Below are 26515 nucleotides of genomic sequence, written 5' to 3'. Positions count from 1 at the left end.
TCTCTTCCCTGGAGGGAAGCCAAGACAGAGGGAGACCGGGTTCTGCGGCCTAAAGGAGGGACCTTTGTGTATAAAAAAAAAAGAAAATAGCCCCATGGTGCACAGAAACCACACTCCATTCTCCCCAAACGCTCTCGTGCCACTTCTGTACTCCCCTGCCCACTCCCCAATCTGCCCCCCACGCCTGGCCAAGCTCCTTGCCAGCAGGTCCCAGGGGAGCAGTGCCCATGGAAATGGTGCCCATGCTTTATCACTAAGCAAGCGCCTCTCCCCACGCCAAGGGAGCCTCTCCACAGGGAGAGAGGAGGACCTGCTGGGCTTCAGAACCTGCAGCTCGAGAAAGATGTGTAGAAACGGGACCAGGGGTAAGAAAAAGAAAGAAATTGAGAAAATGCTAGGGGGTGGGTTAATTGAGCCTGAAAGAAATCTAGGGAGAGGAAGGGGTGAAGGGAAACACCACCAAGCGGCAGTTTTCCAAATAAAACCACCCTGCCTAAGAAGCAGTCAGTCTCACGAGGCATTCATTCAATGGGTACTTGCTGACCCGTCGTCCCTGCTCCAGCTGATTCAGGCCCCAGCCCCTTAGAGAGGGTCACACTGGGGGAAACAGGTTTTATAGAAAAATAACCTAAACCAAGTTCTTTTTCACTACATTAATGAGAAGAGTCGCTGACTTCCCTTCTGCGGCATCTTATAGAAGCTGCCATCAGTGCAGCTCCCGAGCTGGAGAAACCCCGTCCCTCCTGGAAGCAGAAGCGTGGATCTGACGGGATGACGAAAGGCTACAGCTCACGCAGTTTCAACTAGTGCTCCCTTCCCATCCTGGCTAGTTCACGAAGGGCCTCCCATGTGGCCCTGGGGCGATGTCCCGACAGCTGTCAGAGAAGCCCCACCCCCAAGGTACCTGTGCTGGAGACGCCGGCGATGTTGCTGGGCTCGCTGATCAGATCCTGCATGACAGCCAAAACCCGGAACTCGTACCAGGTGTCCTGCAGCCGCAGGGACAACGCCTGTCAGCCAAGGGACCTGAGACAGCCGCTGACCTGCTACGGGCCCCCCACCCCCTCATCACTGTGCCTGCAATGACGTGTCACAGAACACGGCACCCCAAGCAGTGGGCACAACCTGCTCTCAAGCTAAAAAAAGTCCTGGTTTGTAGCATCTGCCAATTGCCATGTTGTAAATACTCTGACCATGGCTGACTTCAAGTGAGGCTGCTGAAAGGAGAGGTGAGAAGAGAAGCATCAGGGCGCTCAGGCGCCACCATGAGCCAATTCCAGCACCAAATGAGCACCAGGGAAGGAAGACAGAGGTAGGTGAGACTGTCTGTTCCCATGAAATAGGCTGCTTCCTCTCTCCAGCTAGAGAGAGCGCCAAGTTTAGAGGGGTCAGCTGATGAGAATGTTTTCCCCGAGGCTCTAAACTGTTAAAGGGGGAAGCTAGAAGACAGTCCTGGGAAATCCTGTCCATTGGGGTTAGGCTCCCAGCAAGGAGCTGAAGTCAGTGTCTGGTGACACAGCCCCGCTCCTGCCCTGCCCACCCTGCCCCAGCTTGTGTCCACGCTTGGAGGAACCACTCAAGGCAACACAACTCCCCACTGTCCCAGCGCTGGCCCTGAGTCTGTGGAACCTCAGTCACTGTGAGCTGAGGAGCCCACACCTTGTGCAGCTCTGAGAGAACGCAGACAGTGATGCGGTACATTAGTGCCTGGCCAGACCTCATACATCCGAGTTGAGTCATTCAAAGCTCCCGGTGACTCCAGAAAGAGTCCTGTCACTGCCAGAATTGGGGAAGCAGCAGCAGGGAAAGCTAGAGCCTCACCTGCGACAGATCCTTGGCAAAGAAGTCTCCGTCGGTGCCTGGGATGGCGTCGTCCAGCATCTCCCAGCGCTCTCCGACACGGAACTCCATGACGTAGCGGTCGATGGGGAAGCTGTGGTTGGCAGGTGGGAGCCAGGACAGCAGCACACCCTGCTGGGTCCGGTTGGCTGTGAGGCACCGTGGTGGGGTAACCAGCACCAGGGGTTCTGGAGTTGTGATGGGGAATGCTGCAGCGGGGGGAGAAGGGAGACGGTGCGGGAGGGCTGAGGCCGCGGCGTCCCCAGCGTGCACGCCATCTCCGGGCCCAGCACGTGTCCCTGGGGGCGCCGTGGCCCCAAGGTGACGGTCACATGCCACACGCCAGTGCATGCTCATTTCAGGGGCAAGAGTGTCACAGAAAAGAGCCCTCCGGACCCAAAAAAAGGAGGCATGGCAAGTGAGCCAGAGCTTCGGCTCCTGTTCTGAGTACTTCCAAACACTTCCCAGGAGGGGACCCAGTTCCTCAAAAGGAGGAAATTGGGAACTACAGGGAGGAAGAAAAAATTTAATGTAATTATCTTTTTAATAAAATAGTATCTTGCCCGGCCAGTGTTGCTCAGTGGTTGTGTCGCCCTATAACCAGGAGGTCGGGGTTCGATTCCCCTCAGGGCTCATGACAGGGCTGTGGGCTCGGTCCCCAGCAGGGGGCGAGCAGGAGGCAGCGATCAATGACCCTCTCTCATCATTGATGTTTCTGTCTCTCTCTCTCCCTTCCTCTCTCTGAAATCAATTAAAAAAATTTTTAATTTTAAAATAAGATAGTATCTTTACAAAAAGACTGCAAAACGTATCTCTTGTTCTCTTCCAAGGAAGCAGGAATATCTTCCCACATACACGGCTTACTCTTCCAAGTCCCTTCTTGGTCCAGGTGGAAAATCAAGGCCCAGGGAGAGGAGATCCCGCCCCGTGCGGGGTCAGCACTGTCACTGTTGCCCCCTTGGTGGCAATAAAGCAGGGTGGAGCCATGCCACCTGTTCCCAGCCACCCTCTCTGGCCGCAGCTGGGACAGAGTGAGCCACTGGGCCCAGGAAGGAAGCATCAGCCACACGGTTGCCACCAAATGAGGTGGGGGCCAGAGGAAAGCAGCAGCAGAAATACAGGAGGAAGAAGGGTTCCCAGTCTCCCCCGAGAAGCCATAGGAAGAGGTGAATATGTGGCCTGACCACGAAGGATAAGTTCAAAGCCTCCTCCATCCATCTGAGGGCGCAACAGGAATCTGGCCAAAAATGCTCTGATGTGGGATGAGGCACTTTGATCCAGACGAGCCCCACAGATGTGACAAATCCTTACTGGGAGGTCAAATGACAGGACCGCGTAAAGCACTCTGCCAGGTACCTCGCACGCAGTAGGCATGTAAACGTTAGCTTCCGGGACCATCGCTGCCATTGCCGCCTTTACCTGCCCCAGCTCCTCCGGAAAACACCCCCAAGACAACCGCACAGGCCCTCACCTAAAGTGTTCACAGTGACCACCTCGCTGAAGGCGCTCGTTCCCAGCTTGTTCTGGGCCAGGACACTGAACTGGTACGCGGTCTCAGGCTCCAGGGCGTCCACGAGCAGCCAGCTGGGTCCCGGGGGCACTGGCAAAGACAGCCAGTCGTGGGGTCCAAACTGTGCCCGCTTCATCCTGGCCAAAGCAAAGAGAGAAGATCGAAGACAAGGGGGTGGGGTGGGTTACGCTGCAGACACAAGCGAGCATGCGAGGTCCTCGAGGAGGTGGCATTGGTGGACCTGGCCTCCCTGGTCCAAGGAAGAGGTCAAGACCAAGGAGGGATGGCCACCCAAATTTGGATATGCCAAACCTCACAATGCCAGGTCACCAGCTACTGCTGGCACCTCTTTTTCCAAAAGGGACACTTGGGTGTAAGTAATGCTGAAAACACTGGTCAAATTATCAACTGTATTTTGGGAAAACCTCACAACCCTAAGAGTGGCTCTGCCTTGGGAGAGTGAGGACACTGGAAACAAGGCAAGTACCACAGCACGAACTTAAAGGTAAGAAATTTGGCAACAGCAGAGCTTAAGAAGACACCCAGGTGACCTCAGCCACCCACCCTCCCAGGGGCAGCCAAAAGTGGGACCTGGAGCAACCCAGAGTGCTCACTCAGTCCAACCAGGTTGGAGTCAGATGAGGCGGTCCAGGGTATATGACAAATACAGCCTGGAGTTTTCCCACAATGGGGACCAGGATCCCTAAGGCCTTAAGGGTTGGAATTCACAACGAAGGAGAAGGTCACGCTGTGCGCCGAGGACAGACACTTGTTCTGCACAGCCAACCTAACGCCATCCGCAGGCGCAATGCCCGGCATCACCACTGGGAGGAGCCATCATCCTGTGCACTGAGCTGCTCCGCGGCCCTCAGTCCTGAGCTACAGTTCAGTGGATGCCCACCAGGTTCCCCTTGAGGTTAAAGGCTCAGTACCATGTATGCCCAGGAGTGGAGGCAGCAGAAAGCACAGCAGGAAAAAAAACAAGCTAGCACCAGATGTCCCAGTCAGTACGCAGAGAGCTAGAACGGTAGGAGACCTCCCGACCTTTTCACCTGCCCCACCCCACCCAGGCACCAGAACAAGTGAGCAACGTGTAAAGCAATGCAGGTGAGCAGCAGCGTGGAGCAGAGGCACAAGCAGCAAGGGAAACCCTGCCTATGCCCAGATCTTCCACTTGGCACCCCCAGTGGAGGCTCGGTCATGCCCAACGCGGCCCTAGGCGGGGAGCTGCCCAGCAGAGCCGGGTGGTTGCAGTGGTCACCTAGCAGGGTTGCCAGGAGCCCTGCCCTGCCCCAACCCTGCCTGGGAGGAGTAAAGATGAGGGGAGGGAGTATGTTCTGGTTGCAACTTGGAGTTCCCCAAGCTCACCACCTAGGTCCAGTTCCCCTCTCCAGAACTCAAAATGCCTCGGATATTCAAGTCTGGGAAATATCCGCCACATCACCATCATAGGAAAGAGAGTGGGTGCCCGCTCAGCCTCCCTGGCTGTTGAGAAGTGTATCAAGGGCTCCCCTGAATCTCCAGGCACTTTCCTCTGGAGTGAGGCTTCCTCCTCCCCAGCCCTGGCTGAGCCTGGCACAGAATGCCCTCCCAGGTGAGACAGGTCTGCCCCTTCTCAAGGAGAAGTGAGGGGCTCATCCTCCTGCTCAGGAATGAGCCCATGATGAAGGCGGCCAGCTCTTGGGTCAGGACAGGGATGTGGGGAGAAGGCAATCCGGAGGCGATGGGAAGGGGTCAGCTGTGGCTTCTCCTCCCCCTTCTCTACAGCTCCGGTCCTCAGCCTGAGTCCTGCAACTTTGGGATCTCTATCTACCCCGAGGTTTGGGCAAAGATGTCAAGTCACTGCATCTGGCTAACTGAAAAACAGAGACAGAAAGACACAAGGACACACGGTCCTAGAAAAAAACTGCAGGTGCTGCAGCCCCGGCCAGGAGGGTGAGCGGCCCTTCACACTGGTTACTGGAACCACCGGGGAAGGTACAGAATAAAAATTAGCTCCCACACTCTGGCTGGGCTGTTTCACAATGCCCTTGAAGATCAGGAATCTCTCCCAGACCCCAGAGGACAGGGGAACCGAAGAGCGGAATGGACCAAGGGCACAACAGGAGGCAGTGAGATCAGCGGGGGAGAAAGCAGCACAGAGTGATGGACAGCTCAGGCATCGGCTTCCCAAACCTCTGGGCTGGGAATACGGGAGCGCCCAGAGTCCCTCTGACACACCCATCCCCCCAAGAATATAGCCACTGTGGCAACATGCCTCAGCACCCAGAGGTCTGGGGAAGAGCCACCTCCTCCTCACAACCTCCACCCACCCCAGGGACGGACTGAGTGGGGTGGGGAGGGAGAAGCAGAGAGCAAAGCATGCGGGGCTGACTCACAGAGGTCCGTACCAAACTGAGAATGTCTGCTCGAATCCTCCATCGTAGCCGGGCTCCCAGGACACGTTGGCAGTTGTCATAGAGACCTGGACCCGGACACTGCCTGGGGCATGGGGGCTGGTGCCTGGAGACCAAGTGGAGAGTCTCAGGCTGAGAACTGAGCCCACTGAACAGGCCACCCGCAACCTTGCTGCACAGTAGCAAAAGGCAGCGCCCTGCGTGGAATGGCTGGGGACGGGCGACACTCTGAGGAGCGGGCACCCGGCCTGCCGGGCAGGAGCACAGGAGGAGGCCCTGCCCACCACGCAGTCCACCCAGCGGGACAGGGCACGAGCCAAGGGGAAACCAGATCCCTCCGTCGCCCTAAGACAAAGCCCTGTGCTCATCTGCTGAGCACAGAAACGCTCTGCCTCAAGGTCACAGGCAAAGCCCGAAAGCCCTCTCCTATAAAGCCGTCCAGCCTCGGGGCCAGCGTGAGGGGCAGCAAAGAACTTCAACTTGGCCTGCGGCCTGCCTGCCGCTCACCGGGGAGGTGGAGCCGGGCAGGGTGCCCACTCCCTGGCTCGCTCCCGTGAACGGGCCCTGGGCAGGAGCGGCTCCCGCCTCACGGGAGGTAAATGACGCGGCACTGCTGGTCCGGGCCTGAAGCTGGCTGCCTGTTCCCAGAGGTGCGGGCAGAACGGGACACACGCCTCAGGACAGTAAGTGGGAGCAGAATGCCCGCTGGCGCCCCAGGAAGTGTGAACACCAGTCACCTCCCCTGTGCCAGGCCCCACCGCGGATCTCAGTGCCGTCACCCCCCCAAGCCCCCTCGCTCCAAGCCTCCCAGCTTCCCCACCAGGTCCTGGACTCAGAGCTCCAAACAGTTGTTTCTGGCCACACGGGTGCCTCATTTCTGTTTCGGGGGCTTGATGGGTATATTTTGCCTGTCCCATTAGAAAAAGACGTCCCCAGAACAGGCCCACGTCACCTCCCTCCCACAGTCCACAGAGGGCTCAGGCTGCTATGGGAGGCTCCTGGTTCAGGGGGGACTGACTTGGGAAAGATGCCCACAGTCCCCAGCACCCAGACCGCCTCCCGCCTGCGTGCAGCCTTACCGATGACGGTCAGGTGGGTACTGGCAGTGATGCTGGTGACCACGTTGGTGGCAATGCACTCCCACTCCCCGTGGTCCTCTTTACTCAGGGCTCGGAACTGGAGGCTTCCGCTGGGCAGAGCGTTGTGCTTGCTTCTGCTGGGCTTCCCTACCTTGGCCAAACAAGGGGGCAAGGAGGGCAGGAGTGGGTAGCAGGGGAGGAGCCAGGTTGGGCAGGGAGAAGAGAAGCCACCAACACCTCAGGGGTCGGAGGAGACTGAGAGGAGGGTGCCCGAGCACTCGGCCTACAACCCTCCACGCCCGTTCCTGGGAGCCCTCGAGGAGTCACCTGGATCCTCGGCACCTGGCCGCCAGGACAGAGTCCCTCCCCTCCACCACATTTCCTGGGAGCTCCAGAACCCAGAGGTACCTTTCTCCAAGTGATGACAGGGAAGGGGTCTCCTGCAGCTGCACAGGGGATGAGCAGCTCCCGGCCGGCCTCCTGCCGGTACTCCCAGCCTGGTAGCACCGTAAAGTACGGGGGGTCCTAGGGAGAGCACAGCAGGGCCATGAGAGCAGGCGTGAGGCGGACATCTCGGGGACCCCCCGCTTCGAGGCTTCTTGCCGTCCTGGCCTCACCTTCAGGACAAGCCGCGCCGGAGCAGACTGGCCCATGGTCCCCAAGGTGTTGTAAGGCACACAGGTGTAAGTGCCAAGGGCCTCCTCTGTGGCCTCCTCGATTCTAATGGAGCCGTCCTCCATCAGGGTCCAGCCTAGATTCTGCCGGAGCAAAGAGCAGGGCGGGAGCCACGGTCAGGGGTCACACTCAGTCTGTCCCCACAGGGCCAGGGCCAGGGCCAGGGCCAGGGCCAGGCAGCACACTAGCCACAGGGGTGGGGCTGTCCTAGTGCCCTGCCGGACTGCACACCCCATGGGAAGCAGCTCTGTGCTCTCCAGAGTTTCTGCTGGGGAGGGGAAGGTTCCTGGCAGGAACCAGGCCCCCAGGGGCAGCATTGGGAAGGTGTGTCTCATTGGGACCCCATGTGCATCTCTCTAGCACCTTCTCGACCTGCAGGGGGCGGCCATCCTTGTTCCACTTGACCACGGTGGCTGGTGGCTCTGCATCCACAGGGCAGCGGATATAGCCGTGGATTCCCACGGGCACGTAGATTACGGGGGGCATGTTGAGGACACGGGCTGGGTCTACAGAGGGGTAGTGCAAGGTAGGAGAGAAGAAAGACACAAGGGAAGTCAAGGAGGGAGAAATCCAGGCAGGGGCGGGGCCGCCACACGGCACCCGCAAAGCACAGCCTTTCACACCCTGCACCCGCTGAGTAAACGCTTCGAGTCCTCACTGCCCAACCCAGAGCTACGTGCTGGGTCCACCATGGGTAATGAGACAACAAACCCTGGCCCTCCTGGCCTACAGCCTGAGGCCACACTGAGCCCCGGGCAGGCTACAGACTCCTTTCGTCTACCCAGCCACAGTGTCCTCAAGCACTTCTGATCCGAATGCTCCGAGGCACCTGGGCACCCGGGCCGCGTCTGCAGCGCTTCTCAAACGCTTCCACTCATGAACTACACCGGGCAGGGCTCTCAGGTCCATTTCCCAGCCCCTCCCTAGACTTCCAACCTCAAAGTCCACATTTGACCACACCCTCCCCACCTGCCCCTTACCCCAAGTCATTACCACCAAGCCACCAAGCCGGCTCCCCTCTCCACATCCTAAGCCAAAAGGGGAACCGCAGTCCTACGCATGAGGTAGGCAGAGGCCTAACCACAGGTGGCTCTTCTCCTGTCCCTCTGCTCACTGCCCAGCCTCCCAGGCCTCAGTTTCCCATCTGTGCAGCTGAAATGCAGGCTCAGCCTTGGCCACAGAACAGATGACGGGCTCCTGGGACAGCAGCAAGCACCGCACATCCTGTCATAGGGTGAGTCATCACCTTTCGATTCTCCTCAATTTCCCTGAGGGCTACCAAGGCAAACGATCCAGAACTTCCAGGGCGGCAGTGAGGATGAATGAGCTGGTATCTTTTAAGCATTTGGAGCTCTTCAGAGAACAGCATTACATAAATACCAGGCCGAGTTATATATTTAGACATAGCTTCCTACTTTTGTATGGTAGAGGGTTTTTTTTTCCCTCTAAGGTTTTCAAAGGGTTTATGAATGGGAAATACTCTGAACACTGCTTTTTAGCAGAAATAAAGATCCTTGTCTCACCCACCTGAAAACTTCACCCCCCGGATTCTCTCTGAAGACAGGAAGGAGGTAAAAAAGGACACGTGGGAGCGGGGGATGGCGCTGGAGAGCGGGAAGCACACCCGCCTCTCAGCAGAAAAACAGCCCATGGCGCCGAGGACAGGGCCTCATCCTGGTGAGACCCGTCAACCTTCTGAGACTCCCCCTGGCGGCTCTTTCCCTTCGCCACTGCCACCTTCCTGCACAGGTGACGCAAGCCAGCCGGGTGCTGCTCCGAGAGGTGTCTTCCCTTCCCTCGGTCCTTCATGTCCAGCACAGCTTGGGGCTCGTGGAAAGTCACTTATAAGTAGCTTCTTGACTTGCTCTTCCTACTGCAGGTCTGGGGGGACAGACTGGATGCCCTGGGTCACAAGCTTGCCTTGGGCCTCACAGCTCTTAACAACGTGGGACTCATCATATAGCACATGCTGCAAGTCCCTGCAATCTGCTGGCAGCATTAGTGGAGAGATGGTGCCTCTGCCCCAAGCAGCAACATCAATGCGCAGAGAAGAAAACAGTAAGAACGGGAGATCAGGAGGTCCGGGGGCTGCACCTCCACACCCGCTCAGGCACAGACCCAGCTCCGTGAAGCTGGGTCACAGGTGAGCCGCCTCCTGGGGTCACCAGCTGTCCTACTTGTCCCCAGTTCAAGTGCTGACTCCGGGTCTCCAGACTGTCACCCTTCCCACTCCGCCACTCCACGCCTTTGGAGGTAAACAATTCTCCTACACCAGCCTTCAAGTGATGGAGAGCCTGTCACCTACAGCGACAGCGTGGGGCCTTTGTTGCCTGAGTGACAGGGCCGTCAGCAAATCAAAAGGAAGAAATCAATCCTCATAACTCATCTTTCTCTTTCTTTCTCACAAAGATCAGCTCGCCAGGGGGTGGGGAAGCTTTTGCTCGCACAAAAGCCCCGCATTGTTCCAGCGTGAGGAGCAGCTCATGCATTTGGAAATCTGGCAGCCCCAGGGGAGGGGCCCGAGGAAGCCAAGAGCCAGTCAGGCGCTGGTGGAGCTGGACCCAGTCACCCAGAGGAGGGTCCCGTCCCCCTTGCGCCTCACACTGTCCAGGACGGGGGAAGGTGGAGAGCTGGCTGGAAACCTAACCCGCACAGGTTCAAGCTACACTTCCTCAGATACCTGAGGAAAAAGCCCCAGAGAGCATCTCATCTGAGGCAGAGACAGAGGCGTGGGCCAGCACTCGGCAAGCGCAGGTGTTCAGAAGGCCTGTGGATCCCAGAACCCAGCCTGAACCCAGCTGATGGCCCATGGAAGACACGAGGGCAGGTTTCCCCTCAACTGACCAGCCCGGGTGTGGGCTGCTTCTTGGGCTGTCCTTCCTTCCTGTGTCAGTCGTTCCTCCACCCATCTTCCCTGAAATGAGGCTGACCTGCAGCCTTCAGTCTGGCCAACACGGTCTGAACCTCCCGGAACCCCCACCAACTGAGGCTGTCTCTTGCCCCTACTCACACTGCACAGTCAGGTAGGCCGAGGCCGAGGGGGAGCGGCCCAGGCTGTTGCTAGGGACGCAGGTGTACTTCCCTGCATCCTCAGGCTTCACCCGGAATATGATCAGGGTCCCATCGATCAGGATCCTCACTCTCAGCTTCAGGTCACTGTTGAGGAAACAAGGAGACAAGAAGGGGAGGGCATTGGCAGGTGAGAGAAGAGGGTCTTCCAAGGAACATCAGAGCAAGGCAGCGATGAGTCCCCTCACCCCCATGCATGAGAAGAGGCCCGGCGTGCCCTCGAGCTCCTAGGCCCCTCTCACGGCCCCTCTGTGCACACGCTGGCCCTCATGGGTGGGACAAGTGGACTGACCACCCCTCTCCAAGTTCCCAGAGCCCAGGGCAGCCTGCAGCGGCTCCTGCTCGGAGCACTGGCCCCTGGGCACCTGCTGCTCCTCCCCCAGGAGGTCGGGGCAGGGTGCTCACTTCTGAAAGTAGACATTCTCATCCTGCCAGTACCAGGTGTAAGTGAGGTTGCCGGGATACGCCTCCGCCCGGCAGGTAAGCAGAGCATCCTGGGATATGTTGACAGTGATGTTCTCAGGAGGGGACACTATGAAGGGAGGCCCTGGGGACACAGGAAACAAACATGACCTCACCTGGCAGGGCAAGGGGGGACAAGAGCACCAGGGCCTCTGGGCAGCTCTGAGATGCCTCAGGAAAGGTGCTCTGAACCCTGAGAGGGAGGGCTGGGGTAGCACTGGCCCAAGAGTTAGCGGCACAACCCCAGGCAGTTGTCATGGAAACGCTTCTAGCTGCTGTAAATGCTCAGGTTCTTACTCTCCCTGCAGGTCCCAGAGATGCAGGTGGTGCTGGACAGGGCCCCAGCGTGCCCCACCCCTTTGAGCCAGGTGTAGACACCTTGGCACATACCTGCCCCCTGTCTCCATGTAGAACCCCTCTAAAATGCTGGCCCCCCAAACTAGCCATCTAACACCACACACACAGCCCTACACACACCCCCAGTCCTTCCTGCCCGTCTTCTCTCCAGCAGAGCTTTGGGCAGGAGGCCTCTAGGAGGTGAACGGCCACTCATTCCATCCAGGGCAGCTCGGGCAGAGGAGGCAGGGGGAGCAGAGAACAGAGGGTGGAACTCCAGCAGTCCCCGGTGCCAGCTTCCCAGACAGGCTGCAGCTGCCCCCTGGCTGGCTCTCTCCTGAGAGGCCAGCTCTCCTCCAAACCAGAGAGGGACCTCTAGTCCAGATGCCGCTCAGCACACCCAGTCAGAAGACAGGCAGGAAGAGCATGTGCCCCAACAGCTACCACCAACCCTCATCAGCTCCTCCCGCAGCGGGTGGGAGGCAGAGCAGGGGGATGGCTCAGACAGAGAAGAGATCTTGCCGCCCAGATGCCACCCCTTCTGAGCACTCTGGGGCCCCAGGCTGGGCAGATTGGCATCTCCAGGTCTGAGAGTGCAGACCCCAGCTCTAGAAATGCCCAAATGACCTCAGTGTTATTTAAACGCTTCCTGGGAGATACAGAAACCAGAAACCCACCCAGCAGGGGGCCTCGTGCCCCATGTGATAGCCACAGAGGCCACAGTGGGAGCTCCCACATGAAGTGCATGGTGTCTGGGAGGAGCCCTGCCCAGCTCTTCAAGGGCTGCCCACTTCCACCTGCCCCCAGCTGTACCGGCCAAGCTCTGGGAAAACCCTCCACAGCTCTGCTGGCCTGGGAGTCCCTGAAAAAGGCCCGAGGCACAAAGAAGCTGGAGCCATCACTATTACCTTGGACAAGCAGGTGGGTGGTATGGACTGCCTCTCCCTGGATGCTGTATGCACGACAGGTGTAGGCACCTCTGTCCTCCCGACTGACCGATGTCACCGTCAGGCTCCCATCACTCACCTGGACCAAGGAGAGATGGAGCTCAGCACCCACTCGTGGGCCCCACCAGCACCATCCTAGGTGGAGGTGGCCTCGGGGTCATGCACCTGAGGGATACAGAGGCAGGTGCCTCATTTTTCATCTCCCTCCAACAACACAGACACCAGCCGGTCTGCCTGCTGTTTCCATCTCCCCTCTGTGCCTTTGCAGTGTCACTGGTCAGGTAAAGTGGGAGACAGCCTTGGAGAGGAAGAAAGGGGCAAAGGAAGGGAGAAGGGAGTACAGTGGCCCCAATGAAGAGCCACATTTACCTTGTATTTCCCACTAGCACCAAGGAGTGTCCCCTCCTTGAGCCAGGTGACAATCGGCTTCGGGTTCCCAAAAGCTGTGCAGGTCATGGTAACACTGCCACCCTCCTTGGCCTCAATGTACTGGGGAGGTGTTTCTGTGAAGGTGGGAGGAGCTGCAAAGAGACCACTGAGGCTCAGGGTGGGCTTAGCGGGCTGGTGCCTCCTCGCCACACCACCCGCACCAGGCACCACGCACCACACCATGCGATCCTTGTGAGCCTCTAGGCTCATGCCTGACCCTCTTCAAGGTGTAAGGATGAAGGCAGGAAGGGGGAGACAGGTAAAATACTCTGCGCATGAATCCTACACAGGGAGAGGGGACCTGGAATTCAAAGTCAGTCTGGCTGTGTCCAAATTCTAAACTTGTCCCATTGTACTTGGCAAATTCCCAATAGACGCATGTTTGTTGAGCATCTGCAGGGAATCACTGAGCTCAGCACTACAGCAGGTGACAGACAAGACAGCTCTCCCCTGGCTTCCACAGAGCCTGCCTCTGCCGCCAGCTCCAGACTGTCCCATCATCCTCTGTCTTCCACGTCACGACCATCCACAACACCCCTGCTTCCTTAACCCCCGCCCACCAGGCCCTCACATCCGAGCATCTGCCATGTGCCTCCATCTAGGCTACCTGCCTTTATCCGTGAACGCCAGGCTGCTCCCTTCTGAATTCTCCTCTAACTATGCAAGCTTGTCCCCCTACACCACCACCTGTGTTAGAGTTTTAACTAAAATTCCATCCTGTTGGATAATCAGCTTTTAAGAAACTTGGTCTCATTTCTCTGAGCTGCGTGAGGAGGCGATCTGTCCATCTGGACGCCTTGGACTATTGGTTCTTCTGAAATGACAGGGAGGGGCCCCCACTTCTAAACACTGGCCCTGGGGGTCCACAATGCCATTTTAAGCTCATCTCAAGGCTTCCAAAGCTCAGGACCCAGTTCACGTGCCAGCCTGCCACTGGTTGTGTAACCCTGGGCAAGTTACTAAGCCTCTCTGGGCTTTACCTGAACTCCTCCACCCTCCAGAATTGATATGGGAAATAAATGAGAAATAAGTGTGTAAAAGAATCTTGTAAAATGTAAACATACACAGTCATTATCATCTCCCCAGGAGCATCTGAAGCATTAATGAGAAGGTTTCAAGGGGGTCTCTCCTCTCCAGACAGCCCTGCCCTGGGAACTAGTCAGAACATTTTAGCATTGGTGCTCCCCACCCCTGTCAACCTCATCTATCATAGTTTCCCCTTCGCTGTGCTCTAACCACATTGCCTTCTTTGTCTTCCTTGAATGTGCCAAGAACATCCAACCACAGGGCCTTTGCATCTGCTATCCTCTCTGCTTGGAGCTCTATCAAAGACCTCCCTCCTTCAGCTCATACAAGTCTTTGCTGAGATGCCATCTCTGCCTGACCTGGTCAGCAGATCTGAGAAGGCACTTCTAGCATTCCCTATCCCCTTAGGCTGTTTTATTCTCTTTAAAGCACTTATCACTAACGCTCCTGAAGAGCAGAGATCTTTTCCACAAATCCCACTGTATGCCCAGCTTTTAGCACAGTGCCTGGCATGTAATATAATACAGCATTCAACAAATATCTGTTGAATGGATGGATGAATGAATGAATGAATGAATGTGCGTACACATGCACACACGTACAGACCAACACAAACGCAAACGCATTAAACTCCTTAAGAGTATGAACATGCCAAGACCACCTTCTTCCATAATCTTCCAAGCCCTTAGCTCAGTGTGGTCACATGGGGACACTGGGAAAATAAATACTGAATGAATTAAGAAGCACACTCCATCACACACAACAGACATCCTCAAGATTGTCAATTCTCATCCAATGTCTAATACAACACAAATAATGATACAAATCATCCAAATCCTGCCCGGCCAGCGTGGCTCAGCGGTTGAGCGTCGACCTATGAATCAGGAGGTCATAGTTCAATTCCAGGTCAGGGCACATGCCTGGGTTGCGGGCTTGATCCCCAGCAGGGGGCGTGCAGGAGGCAGCCGATCAGTGACTCTCATCACTGATGTTTCTCTCTCTCTCCCTCTCCCTTCCTCTCTCTGAAATCAATAAAAACGTATAAAAAAAAAATCATCCAAATCCTTACAAAGGGGCCCTGCACTCCTCACTTCCAGGCCTCTCCTCCTACCCTAAAATGTGCACTCATCTCCAACAGAGCTCCCCCTCCCCGCCCGCCAAGCCTGCCCCCTGAAACACAGTTAATACAGCCACAGCCTCTACTGCCTCCGGCATCAAGCTTAAAAGAAAAGATAATAAATTAAATTATGTCCTGAAGTGACAAATTAATTACTAATTACATAATTACTTTATTATTTAGGTGCTAATCAGGAAAGTACTTTGAACAATTTCAAGTTTTCAGGAAAATAAGGGTTTGACTCTGGATTGTTTACTGAATTAGGTGTTAGCTTGCCAGCTGCATTTCCCGGCTTAATTCTTTTTTACAAGTGCCCTATAATTAATAGTGCAGGTTCGAAATAGGCTGGCCGCGCCTCCCAGTAATTCACCGACCTAAGGCGAGGCTTGGCTGGGGCTTTTCAGGTATTTTATATGTGATAAAGAAATACTCTGGCTTGTTTCCACACAACTGATCTTCAAGAAAACGCAGAAGGAGAAGGAGATGATCTGTAATTCTAATTTTTCACTGGCCTTTCATTTTCCAAAGGTGATCCCTGTCAGAAAATGCCTGACATTAAACATTCTGGTTTGGAAGCAATGGGATGCTGGGGCTCCAGACTCCTTCAGCCACGACAGTGTTTATGCTGGAAGAAACCTCAGGACTCAGGATGATGGAAGGGAGAGTAAAGGAGAGAGGTCTCGCTTTCACCGTGGGAGGGTCTATGCTGTTCTACCTATTCTGGAGCCAGGCACCTTAGTAAAGGCAAGTGGTCTGCGAGGAGCCTGATTCTAAAGCCTGGAGCGGATGGTGCACATTCTTAGCTTCTCCACCTAACACTTCCACGTAAACAACCTGCCTGCGTTCCCTGAATGCGCCAGATCTCCTTCCTCTGGGCTTCCAAGCATGCTGTTCCCCTCTGCCTGGAATACTCTTCCCCACCTCCCAACCCTGCACCTGGCTAACTCCTGGTCCCTGATCAGGTCTCTGCACAGGATCGTTTCCTCTGAGACATTCTCCCTCCCCTGGGCTCCCAAAGCCCATACTGCAACTGTCCCTGGACTCGACTGCCCACCGCTGTAGCCGCAGAGCCTGCCACAGAGTGGACAGTCAAGAATGCGTTTTGAGTGGATAATTACTGGTGGATGCACCGCAAGCACTTTCAAACTGTGACCATCCTCTGCATCTTCCAGCCTGAAGTGCTTCCTGTGCCACCATATCCCTGCGGATACATTTTCATCTGATTTCACCTGTTTTTTCTCTTGAGAAGAAGGAGGGACAGCATCTCACACATAACTACCCACATGTAATTAACATTTCAGACACTGGGCAAGACAGTTTCTTACCCAGGGCTTCACTTATCCTCACAACAGCTTTGCAAATAGGTATTGTCTCTGGTAACTGAGAAAACAAGCTCAGAGAGGTGACTTAAGTTGCCCAGGATCATACAGCTAATGTACAATAGATTCATGAAATAAACTAAATCTTTGCAGGGCCTTTTCCATGCCAATTCCACTCCGAGCAATTAGGAATCCCCAAAGAATCAACTCCCACTCGTGCAAAGGAAGACAGAGACGTAACAGAACACACATCCTACTTCCTGCCCTGCGAGTGTCTACTGACGCCTGGTGTCTCAAGTTGCTGAAATGAACACCAGCAGAGGACGGGAAGGAGAGGAGGCGCTTCGGAGCTCAGCCGGTGCAGGAAAGGTCACAGGAGAGGGAGCAGCGTGGGGACTTCTGGCTCAGTGTTCAGTGAAGCTTTTAGCAGCGGGTTTACCTCCCTAATTATGTTTTGCTTGGGCTAATATTAAGATGAGTTTTCATTCCCAGCACACACAACAGCTTGCATCAAAAGGAGGTGACTCAAAAGCTTGCCGGGTGGTGGGGACAGCCCACCCAAGATTTAAAATCAGCCTCCAATCGGTCTCTTGGGGCTGGCTGAAGAGAGCCGACTGCATCTAATGGGTCCAGCAGCCTGGACCAGAGGTCAGCTTTTCCCAGAGGTCAGCGCTCTGGCTGAAATACCCTGTGCTTCCAGAACACTGAGTGGGTTTTCAAGCCAGGACACATGGCCTAACCTGAGCCCTGGGGGGATGACCCAGCCCCACAAGGTGGGGCAGACAGAGCCGGCCCTCAGGACAGATCAATGCTGAGAAGCTTCCAAGCCAGGAGCCAGGAACATCAATTTCTCTCTCCCAACCACAGCATCTCTAGTCACAGACATCAAAGCCATAAGGACCCACGCTGTGTGCTCATCCAAAGCATATACGCTGCTAAAGCCCGGTAACTAGCACAGTGTCTGCAACACAGTGGTGGCTAAATATGTTTTGTCAATCACTGAATAAAGAAGAACACGGATCTAGCCAGAAAAACAAAACAAACCCTGCTCCCCCTGCACAAGGGGGTTCACTTTTCTTCAAATTTTCTCCCCAGTTCCAGCTTCTCCTGGCTCCTCCAGAGGACCTCTTCCCAAGTAAGGATGCCCAGTAACACAGGGGGCTCTCCATCAGGGGACACCCGGGGGCCCAGCCCCGGTGCCATTACCCTGCAGACCAGGCTCCCAGCCTGGGCCAACACCAGAACCAGCATGCTCCCCGGGGCTCCACATGGGGCTTCCTTGAAAAGCATCCCACACAGCACAGTTCATTTAACCTGAGCCATAAATAACTGACAGCCATTAAGACTGCTACTCTTCCTAGGATTCTTTCCTGTTCCCTTTCATTAGACAGTAAACCAGGTCCAGGCAGGCAGGCACTGAGCCTGGGCTGGCTCAGCATTGTCTTTTCACCATCTGGTGCAAAGCCTGGCGCACAGTAGACCCTCAGTACATACTACGCAAATGAATAAATTTAACAAGGATCCAAAACGTCACCCTGAACAGGAAGACTGCAACAGTGGGACTCTGGGAATTACACTCGAGAGAGAGAGGCATTTCCTGGGCTAGCAGGGTCTTCCCAAGCCTGGGAAATGGTGCCGGCAGTTATGGCTTTGGCCTCCACAAAGCCTTAGCCCTCCTGGCTTCAAGAACCAGATTCCTGACTGGCCAGCATGACTCAGTGGTTCAGCATCGGCCTATGAACCAGGAGGTCATTGTTTGATTCCCAGTCAGGGCCCATGCCCCGGTTTGGGGCTCAATCCCCAGTAGGGGGCATGCGGGAGGCAGCCTCTCTCATCATTGATGTTTCTATCTCTCTCTCCCTCTCTCTTCCTCTCTCTGAAATCAATAAAAACTTTTTTTTTTTAAATGAACCAGATTTCTTCCTCCCAATAAGGAGCTGTGATGCCATCACCCACAGCAAACCCTTGCCTCGCTCAGGGAGCTGCTCCACTGAGGCACCACACTGTCCTGGGGGGGCCCCAGGAGACAGCTGAGGGGGTACAGGAGGTGGAGCCCAGTGTGCCCAGGCTCCTCACTGCAGCAGGGACTTGAAGCAGGGATGGGGTGCCGCCTGAAAAGAGGCTTCCCCTACACCGGGCCCTCAGAGAGTAGGCTCCTGGGCCGTGCCCCCCCGGAAGGGCCGTACTCACCGTTGATGGTGAGGTGCACCCAGCTGCCATTGTGGAAGGTGTCATACTGCTGGTCCAGCATGAGCACTTTGCACTCGTACCAGCCCTGGTCTTCTGAGCGGACCTGCTCCAGCCGCAGCGAAGCTTTGTCATGGAGACTCGCTCGTCCTGGGGACAGGTGGACCAAGAGCCCCAGTGGTGAGGCCAGCAACTCGACACCCCCACCCCAGCTGAAGGCACAGGGCCCATCGTCGCTTGCAGATCATTTCCCATGGCAGGGCCCCAAAATGACAGCTGGCACCAACCTCTGGCCGCAGGTGCCAGAGGAAAAGGCATAAAGCCTTGGCCAAGGAGCCACGATACTCCCCAGCCCTCCAGCCTCAGCTGGCCCATCCCAGCTGCAACTGCAACTCTGTGGTGCTGAGAAGAGCCTCAGTTCCTTAGAATACTCCCCTTCTTTGGGAGATCTCTTGGGACAAAGGGAAGGCATGAGGGATAGAGAGCTGAAGGGATAGAGGGAGGGAGAGAGAGGGGGAGAAAGGGAGGGAGGAAGGGAGAAAGGGAGGGAGAGAAGTTGGGGATCTAGGCCAGGCCCCAGAACACTTCCATTCAGGTGGAGTGACACTCCTCTCCCAACTGGGTCTCACCCCCACACCCCCTCTGTCTGGCAGAGGGAAGGCAGGCTGGGGACCAGGGTGCTAGGATCCCCTCCCAGCCTGACCCCAGAGCCAGAGATGCTGCTTGCCCAACCAGAGCCCTGCGGCCCCAGGAGCTGAGGCTCCAGGCCTCTAGGCCGGAGGATGAGGAAAGGGCTGGCCAGCAGAGCAAAGACGCCAGCGGCCTCCTCAACTCTGTTCTCTCCCCCTTAGGAGGTCATCTTTATCTCACCGCCTGCAGGTAAGACGTGCAGCAGGAGCCCAGCAGAGTGGGGAGCAGTGCCCCCTTTCTCTATGACAAGGGAGGGGGCCCAGGCACCCTCAGGGTCCTCCTCCCCTCACCCATCACCTCAGCCCACCCTTCACCACAAGGTCACAACCTCCTCTGCCTTCTCCTTGTCTCTGCCCTGGCAATCTGCCTAGAACCAGATTATCAAGACCAACCAGGCAAAGGAGGAAAGGAGACCCAGGCGCAGGAGGGAGGGAGAGAAGCGGAAGTGTTCTCAGAGAAATGCAGCGCAGACCTCAGGAGCCAGAAGACAAAAGCAGTGTCCCGCAGCTTCCTCTCTTCCTTTAAGCCCCAACACACAGGCATACACAGGCTCACACACAACACTCACATGCTCACACATGCACACACATGCACTCACACACTCACATGCTCACACACTCACACATGCACACACTCACACGCTCACATAAGTACATACTCACGCTTACACATACACATGCTCACATATACTCACATACACATGCTTGCTTACACATGCACACTCACACACACATGCACATGCTCACACAAGTACATAGTCATGCTCACACATGCACACATGTACATACTCACACTCACACATGCATGCACACACATGCTCATACGCTCACATGCTCTCACACACTCATACACACGCTCACACACTCACATGCTCACACTCTCACATGCACTCACATGCTCATGCACTCACATTCACATGTTCACACATGCATATGCTCACACAAGTACATACTCACACAACGCACATATGTACTTACACACTCATGCACGTGTGCGCTCACATGTTCACACATGCTCACATACAGGCATACACACGTTCACACACTCACATGCACGCACATACATGCATGCTCACACATGCACTCACATACTCGCATGTCCCCTGCCCTGTCCCCCTCTCCCCCTCCCGCGGCAGGTCGGCTGGTGCTGGAAGTGACTCAGTGGAGCCCCTGCTGGCAGGAGCGACTGTGGCAGAGGAGGCCGAGAGCAGGCGGCCCACTGGCGAGACATTCTCACACTCAGGAGGAAATGAGGCCCAACTTCAGAGCCAGAGGGAGGTGTGGGTACAGAGGGAGGTGTGGGTACAGAGGGAGGTGTGGGTACAGAGGGAGGTGTGGGTACAGAGGGGCAGCGGGAACACCACAGCTGCCGCTGCGCACGACCAGCCACAGCAGCTCTGACTCAGCCCCTTGGGCGCAGGGCTGCCCTCCGCCGGCCTGGCCCTCCTGCATGGCGGCCTTCTAGGTGGCCCCCGCCTGCTTCTGCCCCTGCAAACCATGGGCTCTGCGGTTCAGGAGGGCTTCCTGTCTGCCTTACCGCCTCTTCCTCTCCTCCCACCAGAGTCCAAAGGATGGGAAGAAAGAGGCAGGGACTGGAAAACAGAGCTAACAGACCAGTCAGGAAAGAGAGGAGGCAACAGGTAAAGGGAGCTCCTGGAAGCTTGACCAGGGGAACTGGGACCCTGAAGGAGAGGGGCAGCCCTGCCAAAGCCAAGGAAAGGAGGCCAAGTGGCCCAGACCATACCTGCATATTCAGGGTCCACATGGGGCGGGTAGTAGCCAAACTTGATGAAGATAGGGATGGGCACCCCGAACTTGAACCACTCTACAACATAGGGCGGGGGCTGTCCTGTCACCGGGTGGATCACGTCGCATCGCAGAACCACGCTCTCACCGGCTCTTGCTGTCACAAACTCGGGCTCTTCTCGCAGGCCGTGGGCAGCTAATGGGACAGCAAAGTTGGGGATTAGAAAAGGAGGTGACAGGAGATCCAGCCCTGGCAACCCCAGAGGCAGCCCCCTGCCCACATTCAGGGACCTTTGCCCCCTCCCCAAAGCCAGGTATGCCCCAGCCCTCCTCCTAAACAGGAGCTTCCTCACTCCCCAGAGGGGCCCCAGTGCGCCCTCCACCTCTCTCCCAGCCCCCAACCATGACCCACAGGGGAGGAGGAGGGGGGAGAAGAGCAGAGCGAGGCAGTTCCCTCCAGTCCTGCAGGCCAGCCCTTCCCTACCCAACCCCAGCGAGTGGAGCCATACCATGCCCTCCCCGTGACAACCCCCAAGAACTCTAAGGGGTCTGGACACTGAGAAGACGGAGGGGCTCAGGAGACCTGCAGCCAGGGCTGCTGTGGCCGAGGGTAGACTCATGTCTATCTTCCTGCGCCAGGAGGTTTCCCACCAGAGACTGGTAGGCGCTCCCTGCCTCCTCCTTCCCTCCTCCGCGCCCCACCCCCACAGTCTGATGTTGGCAGCACAAGCTCGAGTGCTCCACACAGGAGCAGGGAATCCCTCCCAAGCTGAGCAGAGGCTGCTAGGGCAACACTAGAGAGAAAACTCGGCCAAGCCCCTCCTCCCACTCACTGCCGGACCTGCAGCGGTGGGGGGCCTCCAGCCCTCCAGCTTCTGAACCCCAAGCCCATCAGGCTGCAAAGCCTCAGGTATCGCCATTAGGAGAGCAGGATGCTGGGGACAGAGAAGGGGGCCTTGGGACCCCTGAGGGGAAACCACCACTGTGTAGGCGGAGGACAGGCACACAGCTGGACAGGGTACACCCATCTTCCTGGCACAGGAGGGGGACCAGGGGATAAGGCCTCCCCAAGCTGGAGGTTAACACGGACGCTGCTTCACACTCCTCAACAGCATGCTCCTGGACCCCTAAACGAGGGGTGCGGCCCCCGCCTTCAGCCTGACACCCCTCACCAGGGCTCCTTGCCCACAAAGTCACCTTGTCCAGCTTACTTCCCAACCAAAAGGGCAGCCTAGGGAGCCCCTTCCTCCCGCCTTCCCTCCCACTGCCCAGCACCCCCGGAGGAGAGCAGGGCTTCCCCCTTCCCCACCCGGGCCCTGGGGCAGCACCATGGACAGCGGCTGCTGAGGCTGGAACCAGAGCCAGGGCCCTCCCACCGCGCACAGAGGTGCCCAGAGAGCTGTCCGGCCGTCTGTCTGTCTGTCTGTCTGTCTGTCTGTCTGTCTGTCTGCCGGCTGCTCTGGGTCTGATTCTTAACGCGTCCCTGACCCCTGTGTGCTCCTGCCTGTTTCCTCATTTCATCTTTGTCTCTCCTCACGTCTCTGTCTCTGCCCTCCATGCGGTGATTCTGTCTACTTTCTTGTCTCCTTGTTTCTATGTCTCTGGCAGAGGGGGAGAGAGAGAGAGACAGTGTGTGTGTTGGGGCTGCGTGGATTTCTGCTCGGCTGGGCGAGGGGAAGGAGTGCTCCGTTTTCTTTCCTGCGTGGACTCTGCCCCTGTGTGCTGGAGTGCTTCCGTGCTTCCTCCCTCTCTCTGTATGTTGTCTGTACGTCTCTCCTTCTCTCCCTCCCCCTCCCCCTCTCCAGCTTCTCCCCTGCAAGTTGCAGAAGGAGGAGGCAAGACCTTCCAGAAGCTGATTGGCTACCGGTGACATCACTGTTTTCTAGAGAAAGAGCTAAGATCACAGAGTATTTTTGGAGCAGAGTGTTGCACTCACCTGCCTGAGGCCCCAGCAGGTTTCCCAATTCCCCCCACCCCCAACCCTGCTGCAGACTCAGTTTGAATTCCAGCCCCTCAGGGAAAGCATGAAGAGGGCCCTGCCGCAGTGAGTGCCTCCCCCACAGCCCCAGGGGCACCCAGATAGGCGCAGAGCCTCCTCCCAGCATCCAGGCGCACAAAGGCTGATCCTGGGCCCGGAAGGAATGGGCTAGCAGTGGATACCATGATGAGCAGGGCGTCGCGTGCATCTGCATGTGTGAGCATGAGTACATGTGCACGTGTGTGTTTAACTCTTGGCAAAAGGACATGTGGACGTGTGTGGAAGTGTGTGTGGGTAGGTATGCACATGTGTGTGCAGCACAGGCTTTCGAGGAAATGAAAAGAGGAAATACAGAGCCTGGGGGAAGAGGGAGCTATTCCCGGGGTGTTAGCCGTGGGGGTGTGGAGGCTGCCCACAGAGGGGGCTCCTTCCCAAGGCTTGGGCACTAGAGCCTAGGGCAGCACAAAGCGGGGCCGAGCCCAGCTGGGCGGATGGCTGCCCACCTCTACGGTGAGGCTGGGCCCTGGAGCTCTCTGCTGGGGCTGAGGCTCTGTGGGACAGGTCCAGGAGGTGGGTGGGCTCGGGGCTCCAACATGGTTCCCTCGGTGCCAGCTGCTTATTCGCACCTCCTGCTGCCTAGGGAGGCAGCCTGGTTCACACCTCCCCTGGCTCCAGGAGCAGGCCCCCGGTTTCCCCCCACCCCCAGCCAGCCCCTGGGCTTGGGCCTGAGCATCCAGGGAGGCTGACCCCCTAGCCAGGCAGCCACATCCCCCATCCCTTCTCAAGGACCCTGTCCACTAGGGACAAGCAGTTCAAAGAGGAACCAGTGAGATAAGCATCCCAAAGATGAGAAAAGGCAAAAGAGATGGAATTCCCCAAGAAGGAGGCAAAGGCTCTGCTCGCCTCCAAATGCAGTCCCGCACTTCACCTCACCTCACCACACACACACACACACACACACACACACACACACACGTTCTCTGTCACCCACAGGCACTTCTCCCTAAGCCTGATTCTTTCTAAACCAAAGCATGTCTAATAAAACACTTTCTACCGAAAAGCTCACTACAAAAAAAGAAGTAAACAGGCTGGCAATGAAGAGGGAAGAGGGCTTGATGGGGGGAGACAAGGGAAGTCAAGCCCAGGGGGACACCAACCCAAACCACAGAGTGAAAGACATTCAAGAAGCAAGAAAGGAGAGACACGGAGATGGGTAGAGTGCAGGCCAGACACAGGAAGAGCCCAGCCCAAGGCGAGAAAAAGAGAGAGAGAGAGAGAGAGAGAGAGAGAGAGAGAGAGAGCGCTCACAGGCACAGAGGACTCAGTCACTGAGACACACACTCAGGCCTTCAAAGGACCCAGAAGCAGGAGGGGAGCGGAGCTGAGGCTGTTCCTTCAGGGAACAGGTGGGCTTCTCTCCAGCACAGCGGACTGGAGCAACTGCCCACTGGTTATGAAGGGAAAGAGGGAGGGAGGGAGGGAGGGAGGGAGGGAGGGAGGGAGGGAGGGAGGGAGGGAGGGAGGGAGGGAGGGAGGGAGGGAAGGATGGATGTGACCTAAGGCAGAGAGAAGCTGCAAGGATAGAGGTCCCCAGATCCCCTTCCCCATCACAGAAGCTGGAGCAGCCCAAAGGGCTGGCTGCAACGTCACAGGGAGAAGCTGCCGTCTGCAGGGCTGAGGACAGTGGGAGGTGTCCTGGATCCCACATACCCAGTTTAAAGAAGTCTGGATACAAGCAGTGCCCTGAGCCTAGCCAACCGGCACCTTGGGGCCCTGTGAGGCTGTTTTACCCCAGTAGGGGAAAGACAGCAGGGGGCAAAGGAGCATGAGGCAGCCCCTGAGATCTGGCTGACCTTTGGAAAGCCCACGGGGTACAAATACAAATTTCCTGCTCCCTGGGCCAGGTGGTCCACTGTAGGGAACCGAGTCCAGGGCTGCCATTGGATCCCCATGAGCACAGAACCAGGAGGCGTCCTGGGCCTGGCACAGCCCCATGCCTGACACGCACAACAACCTGGAGCACTCCCAGGGCCAGGCTGCGGGGGAAGAGCCCGAAATGGGGGACACTCTAAATAGCAAAGCAGGTGCATGTGCCGGTGCAGGGCAAGCTTCAGCTTCCTCTGCACACCTGCCACACGCCAGGCTCTGTGCTGGGCATATAACACAGAGCTCATTTAATGCCCACGCTGCCCACCTGACAGAAGAACTACCATTTCCATTTCACAGACCAGCAAACCAGGAGGCTACTCAGCTTTGCCAGGTCACTAGGTGGCAGGTGGGGCAGCTTGCATGTCCTTTTTGCTTGCATTCATTCATGCCATCCTGCAGACCACAGGCCAGGCACCAAGGCCTCTCCCCAATGCACCTAAGAAACAACCCTCCCCCCCCCGCCCCCGCCTCTCATCCCCACAGCATGCTCTGCATGGGCTCTAACAGTCAGACTCCTGCAGACCCCACAAGGATGACAGGCAGACATTTCAGAAGGCAGCTGGCCGACTCAGGCTGGCTCGGGCTGGCTCTGAGCTGTGTCACTGTACCTGAGACTCAGGACCTCTGGCGGGCTCTGGCGGCCACTGAGGTGAGGGGAGACCATGAGTGAGCACCAGCCTCCACGGTTCATGCACACAGGTCCTCTTCTTCCATTCCTTCTTCCCTCCCCCTCCTCCTCTGGGCACCAGACTCCCAAACCACAGGCCTGTTGTCTAATAATACAAGCGACAGCCACCGCCACCTCCACTACCAGCCTAAAAATAATCTCTGCTGAGTCCAAAAAAGGCACAGCCCCTGGTAGCCCCCCAGTCATTCCTCCTGACAGGCCTGGAGGCTCCCAGAGATTCCAGGCATCCAGAGACTCAGGCTCCCTGGGAGGCACTCGCCCAGAAGGACTGTGTGGGGAAGGCAGAAGACAGACTCCCTACGCTCTAAAGCGAAGCTAGGAGCACCCTCAAAGTGTGTGCTGCAGGAGATGCTGTATTCAGAGCATGAGATGCTGACCTTACTCTCCTTTCCATAAGGCAGGTGGGCTACAGGTCGCCTGGACATCATTCGGCCTCCAGCGAGGGACCCACACCCATGCTGGACAGGTCCTCAGAGAAGCCCCCACCTCCTCCCATCCTCCCATCAGTGTTCTCACAGCCTTCTGACCCCACTCCCCTTCAAACCTCTCAGGGTCGAAGTCAGAGGTCAGGTAAGCCCAGACTGGCCCTGCCAGGAAAGCCTCCCACCGTCCGAACAGCAAGGAACTGGGAAGAGGGGCAGGAATGGCAGGTGGCCTTCCTCCTGTGGGCACCTCTCCTCCCACCTTCTCAGGTGGGCTCCCCAGCAGCCCACAAAGCAGCAATGCTATTCGCTACATCATCCTTCCGAGAGCCCTTCCCCCAAGAGCCACTGACAGGAAGCAGCCAGTAATTCAACCTCCACTCTGCTCCTTTAATGACTCCTCAGCAGAAAGGCAAAGCCACACCCACCCCAACCCTCCCCACCTCCGGGGGGGGGGGGGGGGCGGCACCTACACACCAAGCGTGGCCAAACGCACGTGTGTGCTCCAGAGCCAGCAGGTAGGCCTGGCCGGGTGAGCACACAGTGGGCTCTGCCGGCCACAGGGTCACAATCCTCAGGTAAGGTGCCAGGTGGGCAGCATCAGTACGTGGGCAATCGAAGCCCCATGCGTACTCACGGAGAAGCGTCAGCATTCCCTGCTCTGAAGCTGGG

The 26515-nt window shown here is 56.9% G+C and overlaps 1 protein-coding gene across 1 annotated transcript in view; it reads right to left on the bottom strand.

Moving 5' to 3' along the window:
* IGSF9B (immunoglobulin superfamily member 9B) overlaps positions 1-26515 on the bottom strand; it is a 47754-nt gene that overhangs the window by 16340 nt on the left and 4899 nt on the right. Inside the window, exons 2-15 of the mRNA XM_087828393.1 lie at positions 20825-21022; positions 18395-18541; positions 12683-12834; positions 12275-12392; positions 10974-11115; positions 10510-10655; positions 7863-8005; positions 7442-7582; positions 7233-7349; positions 6825-6975; positions 5728-5851; positions 3311-3486; positions 1822-2048; positions 905-989 (exon numbers count right to left, since the gene is read on the bottom strand). Coding sequence (XP_087684519.1) covers positions 905-989; positions 1822-2048; positions 3311-3486; positions 5728-5851; positions 6825-6975; positions 7233-7349; positions 7442-7582; positions 7863-8005; positions 10510-10655; positions 10974-11115; positions 12275-12392; positions 12683-12834; positions 18395-18541; positions 20825-21022 — 2067 coding nt within the window. The remainder of the gene's footprint in view (positions 1-904; positions 990-1821; positions 2049-3310; positions 3487-5727; positions 5852-6824; positions 6976-7232; positions 7350-7441; positions 7583-7862; positions 8006-10509; positions 10656-10973; positions 11116-12274; positions 12393-12682; positions 12835-18394; positions 18542-20824; positions 21023-26515) is intronic.

Source organism: Miniopterus natalensis, chromosome 20, assembly GCF_054644295.1.
Source record: "Miniopterus natalensis isolate mMinNat1 chromosome 20, mMinNat1.hap1, whole genome shotgun sequence".
In the NCBI taxonomy this organism is placed as follows: domain Eukaryota; kingdom Metazoa; phylum Chordata; class Mammalia; order Chiroptera; family Miniopteridae; genus Miniopterus; species Miniopterus natalensis.
This window is presented reverse-complemented; position numbering and strand designations above follow the sequence as displayed.